At 36.3% G+C, this 5,043-nt stretch overlaps 1 protein-coding gene across 1 annotated transcript; it reads left to right on the top strand.

The window, feature by feature from the left end:
- The first annotated feature begins 503 nt into the window (after positions 1–503).
- LOC132849906 (E3 ubiquitin-protein ligase TRIM39-like) lies at positions 504–4,762 on the top strand. The gene is made up of 6 exons (XM_060875921.1): positions 504–1,184; positions 1,501–1,596; positions 1,686–1,916; positions 2,044–2,066; positions 2,153–2,271; positions 2,758–4,762. The coding sequence occupies exons 1-6, from the start codon at positions 786–788 to the stop codon at positions 3,300–3,302; spliced, it is 1,413 nt and encodes a 470-aa protein (XP_060731904.1). The 5' UTR covers positions 504–785; the 3' UTR covers positions 3,303–4,762.
- The last annotated feature ends 281 nt before the right edge of the window (positions 4,763–5,043 follow it).

The raw sequence follows: 5,043 nt of genomic DNA, 5'->3' as shown, positions 1-5,043 counted from the left end.
TGTTTAATCTGAACCTTAAATCTTATCAAAATTAACCCAGTTCTTGCACGTTATTTGCTTTTTTTTTTTTTTTTTTTTTTTAAAAAAACTAAAAAACTTTACTGTTCACATGTGCAATATGTTAAGTGCAATAACTCATCAGTTTACTACCTCAACTAAACAGTATTTTATACTATTTACAATAGAATATTTGAATGGATCCACCTATGCTCATGAAGCTCCATCACAATAACCTACTGTAGATTAAATTTTCCAAAAGGAATTTCTCACAGAGTTTGTATGTTTGTGCTAAAGCCAAACTTTAATCTGTTGATTTTTTTTTTTTTTTTTTTTTTTTTTTTTTTTTTTTTTAAATTAAGTTGTATATACCTTCCAGGTAATTTGTACAAATAAGTAATAAAAAATGTACTATTGCCTACTTGTATTGTATTGCCTACTGTACTTGTGTTGTGTATGTGTTCCAATGTAACTGATGACTGTAACAGATCATAATGTGTCTCTGTAAAACTCCTCCTATTAAGGAAGTGTGGAGTCTGAGACAACTGCAGTCCTTCATAAACAGCCTGCAGTCTTCTGCTCTGGTGATTTTAGGTTTGTTTTCAGTTTATTGAGAAATCTGAGTCTCATTTTCAGCACTGTGAAAGAAAGTGATTATTAACTGGACCTACAAAGTCGTCTGTTTAACTGAAAAGAAACCTGAAATTAGAGTGTTGTTACTTTTACGAAAGTGAAAGTGAAACTCTGAACATTCGGACAGGAGAGAACAACAACAGCAGTAAAGTAAAATGGCTTCTAAGTTTTCAGAGGAGGATTTCTCCTGTCCTGTGTGCTGTGATATCTTCAAGGATCCTGTTGTTCTGCGCTGCAGTCACAGTGTGTGTAAAGTGTGTTTGCAGCAGTTCTGGGAGACCAAAGGATCCAGAGAATGTCCTGTTTGTAGGAGGAAGTCATTTATGAATGATCTTCTCACAAATCTGGCCTTAAAGAACCTGTGTGAGACTTTCTTACAGGAGAGAAATCAGAGATCATCATCAGGGTCTGAAACAGTCTGCAGTCTGCACAGTGAGAAATTAAAACTCTTCTGTCTGGATGATCAACAGCCGGTGTGTTTGGTGTGTCAGACTTCAAGAAAACACACTAACCACAAATTCTGCCCCATTGATGAGGCTGTAACAGACTGTAAGGTAAATAAAATCTGAGGTCATGTGTCACTTTAGAAACATGGTGTAATAAAAATTGCAAATGCATTTGATCAATTTAGCTTCTCATAATTTTCTTTTTGTCTTGGTGCATTTTAAAAGTTCATCTGAAAGCTTAAAAATATATATTGAAAGAAAATATAACAAATCTGTCATTAAAAAAATAAGTAAAAAAAAGTCATTAAAAACGTGTTTAAAATTCTACAGTTTAATCCCCTTAAAAAATAGTGATCTGAGTTAACAATGTGTACAATAAGAGCTGAAACACAGAGTCTTCATGCAGTGTGTTAATTTCTTTCAGGAGGAGCTCAAAACTGCACTGAAGCCCCTACAGGAGAAACTAAAGATCTTTACAGACTGTAAACTGAACTGGAGTCAGACTGCAGAAAATATAAAGGTTACAATCAATAACATGGTTTTGATAGAATTCTATTCTCTATAATTGTAAAATCAGTTATATTTCATTTAATTTCCTCTTCACTGCAGATTCAGGCCCAACACACAGAGCATCAGATTAAGGAACAGTTTGAGAAGCTTCACCAGTTTCTACGAGATGAAGAAGCAGTCAGGATCACTGCACTGAAAGAGGAAGAGGAGCAGAAGAGTCAGATGATGAAGGAGAAGATTAAGAATCTGAGCAGAGACATATCATCTCTTTCAGACACAGTCAGAGCCATAGAAGAGGAGATGAGAGCTGAAGATGTCCTGTTCTTACAAGTGAGGATCATTTAGTCAGTATTTATACTGTGAGAAATAAAATTTCTTTCCATCATCAGAAACGTCACATTTCAGTGGTGTAAAAATGTAAATCATATCCACTGATATGTGCTTTGTTGTTTTCCAGAACCACAAGGCCACAGTGAAAAGGTGAGTGATCTGGTTCCTGTCTCTCTGCTTCTCTGTGTTTCTGAATCCAAAGCCACAGCAACACTGACTCCTGAATGTTTTTGCAGAGCCCAGTGCACACTGCAGCATCCAGAGGAGCTTTCAGGAGCACTGATCCATGTGGCAAAACATCTGGCCAACCTGAAGTTCAGAGTCTGGGAGAAGATGCAGGACACTGTCCAATACAGTAAGAGCCTTTCTTTCTTTCTTTCTTTCTTCCTTTCTTTCTTTCTGATAAGAAGTGTGTGCACATATTAAACATGAATATTTTTTTCTTATCTTTTTGCCAACCGTTTTTCTGAGTTTGCTTAGTAAAACAAAACTGATAATAATATTAAAAAAAACATTTATTATTTTTATTATTATTTTTATTATTATTATTATTATTATTATTATTATTATTATTATTATTATGTTCATTTTGTACTCATTTAACATAAGGGAACTCTTATTCTGAAAGGCTTCTATTAGGTGTCAGACTGATCAGTGTTTGAAGTGTAAGCTGAGAAACTGAGTGAAAACATGGAGAGTTGTAGCGGCTTATAGACGTTTTAGAGTTATTATATAATTTTAATTATTATAACGATTGGTTACATTTCTAATTTAGGCAAATTATTGCAGTTATTATTGCTCTGAAAATTGCAGTTATATTTGTGTGTGTGTGTGTTTTCAGCACCTGTAACTCTGGACCCCAACACTTTTCATCCTAAACTCATTGTATCTGATGATCTGACCAGTGTGAGATTCAGTGATGAGGAACAGAAACTTCCTGATAATCCAGAGAGAATTGATAAATATTGGTGTATCCTGGGCTCTGAGGGCTTTAACTCAGGGACACACTACTGGGATGTTGATGTTGGAGACTGTACATGGTGGGCAGTGGGTATGATGACAGAATCTGCTCAGAGGAAGGGGAATATATTCTCCAGAAGTGGAGTCTGGCGTGTGGTGTATTATAAAGGTGAATATAGAGCAGGTTCTACACCACAGAAATCCACTCTCCTCTCAGTAGAACAGAAACTCCAGAGGATCAGAGTGAAACTGGACTGGGACAGAGGAAAGCTGTCATTCTCCAACCCTCTCACTAACACACACATACACACTTTCACACACACATTTACTGATAAATTACTGCCATATCTAAATGTTGCATCTAAAGAATCTCCTCTAAAGATCCTCCCACTTCAGTGCTCTGTAAGAGTGAATCAGATCAGTTAGAGCTCATATTGTTTTATTTCAGTTTATTAATGAAATACTGCAGATTAAAAGATTCAGTTTATTTGTAAAAGTTTGTTGAAAGTTTAAAGCACTGAACAGTTCATTGTGAAAAGTTTATTAGTCCTGTGGCGTTTGTAAATAACCATAAGTATATTTTGTTACAGGAAAGTCTTTTATTTTGAAATTTTTGTACCGCAATGGTTGACTTCCGGGCTTAAGCTACGCCTTTTTTTTGTTTAAGTGGTGCGCGCCCTGGCTAGCGCAGTTTATAGTGTCGCTTGGTATCCCAAATACGGCAATAACTTTGGCCCGGAGCCGTGGTTAATGTCTAATTATGTTAGCTTTGTAGAAGCCAACATTCTGTTTTCCATCATAAGCTTCTTCTTCATTCATTCATTCATTCATTTTCTAAGGATTATCCAACTTCTCGGGTCACGGGGAGCCTGTGCCTATCTCAGGCATCATCTGGCATCAAGGAAGGATACACCCTGGACAGAGTTCTTCTTCTTCTTCTTCTTCTTCTTCTTCTTCGCAGACTTTTTTATTAAATGTAGGGTCTCCGTTGTTTGAAAGCCAATGTTGACTTTTGAAATCAACAAAACAAACACACCCCTAACCCAAATGGGTCCGCCCACACATACATACGTAACCCAGGCAACTAATGGAAAGAAATGTGTCTATCATAGCTGAAGGGAAGAACAATACGATTGCAGATAAACAAACAAGCAAAAATGACACACAAGCATGTGTAGTAACAGCGTTTAGCTCAGGAGTTATTGACCTCGAATCTGTGAATATGCGGCCAACTTCCCTCTCCTTCAGTTCTCTCCAGCACTGGAAAGCTGATCCTATATTAACACGGGTTCTACAGTACTTCTTGCCTTATCGTAAGCCTTTCTTCGCTTTCTGCTAATGTCACACATGTGCACTGAACACTCTCCGCCCATATTGACAAGACACGCCCCTTTCTTCTCATTGGCTACACGTTTGTTTTGATTTTTTTTGTTTGTCGTCCCGACTCAGTTTTCTGAAGCATTTCTCAAACAAAGTACACCCCAACTTTAATTGCTACTCCTCCTAGAGCTTTCGAGCCACATGCACCAAATTCGGATATGTCGTAGAGACTAGTCTGAAGTTTGTTGGTCTTACTTTTCTAAGCGATCGGAATTCCGGCATTCCCGGTACGGAAGCTAAAATTGGCCCTTTTTCCCGTCGAGGGATTTACACTGAACTCGGCCAGGATCTTTAGGACCTTACTCCGGACGAAGTTTTATTTCGGGGTACCGACTGAACCTTCGGTTTTCCTGTAGCGGGTGATCGAATATCACAAAAACTCCCATAGACTGGAATGGGAATTATTATCCAAGATTATCATTGCTCATCCTAACATTGACTGTTCCATAATGTATTTTACATTGCCATATAGATAAACCTGTTATAAATTTAATTTACCATGCCAATAGCTATTAATGAATTCTTATTATACACCCTGATGTCTCCTTATACTTTTTTTTCTCTTCTTCTTTTTTCTCTCCTTTTGTTGTTGCCTTTTTTTTTATTTCATTTATTTTTATTTTTATTTTATTTTTTTTATTATTATTATTTATTTATTTTTATTTTTTTTCTCTCTCTTTTTTTTTCATTTATTGCTACAATGTTATATCTGCCGCAAGCATCACATACATTGTGTCATAATCTCTATGTATTTTTTATTTATTTTTTTGTTAATCTTTACTCCCTC

The sequence above is a fragment of the Tachysurus vachellii genome, chromosome 8 (assembly GCF_030014155.1).
Source record: "Tachysurus vachellii isolate PV-2020 chromosome 8, HZAU_Pvac_v1, whole genome shotgun sequence".
Classification (NCBI taxonomy): domain Eukaryota; kingdom Metazoa; phylum Chordata; class Actinopteri; order Siluriformes; family Bagridae; genus Tachysurus; species Tachysurus vachellii.
Note: the sequence above shows the minus strand (reverse complement) of the source record. Positions and strands in the feature narration are given on the sequence as shown.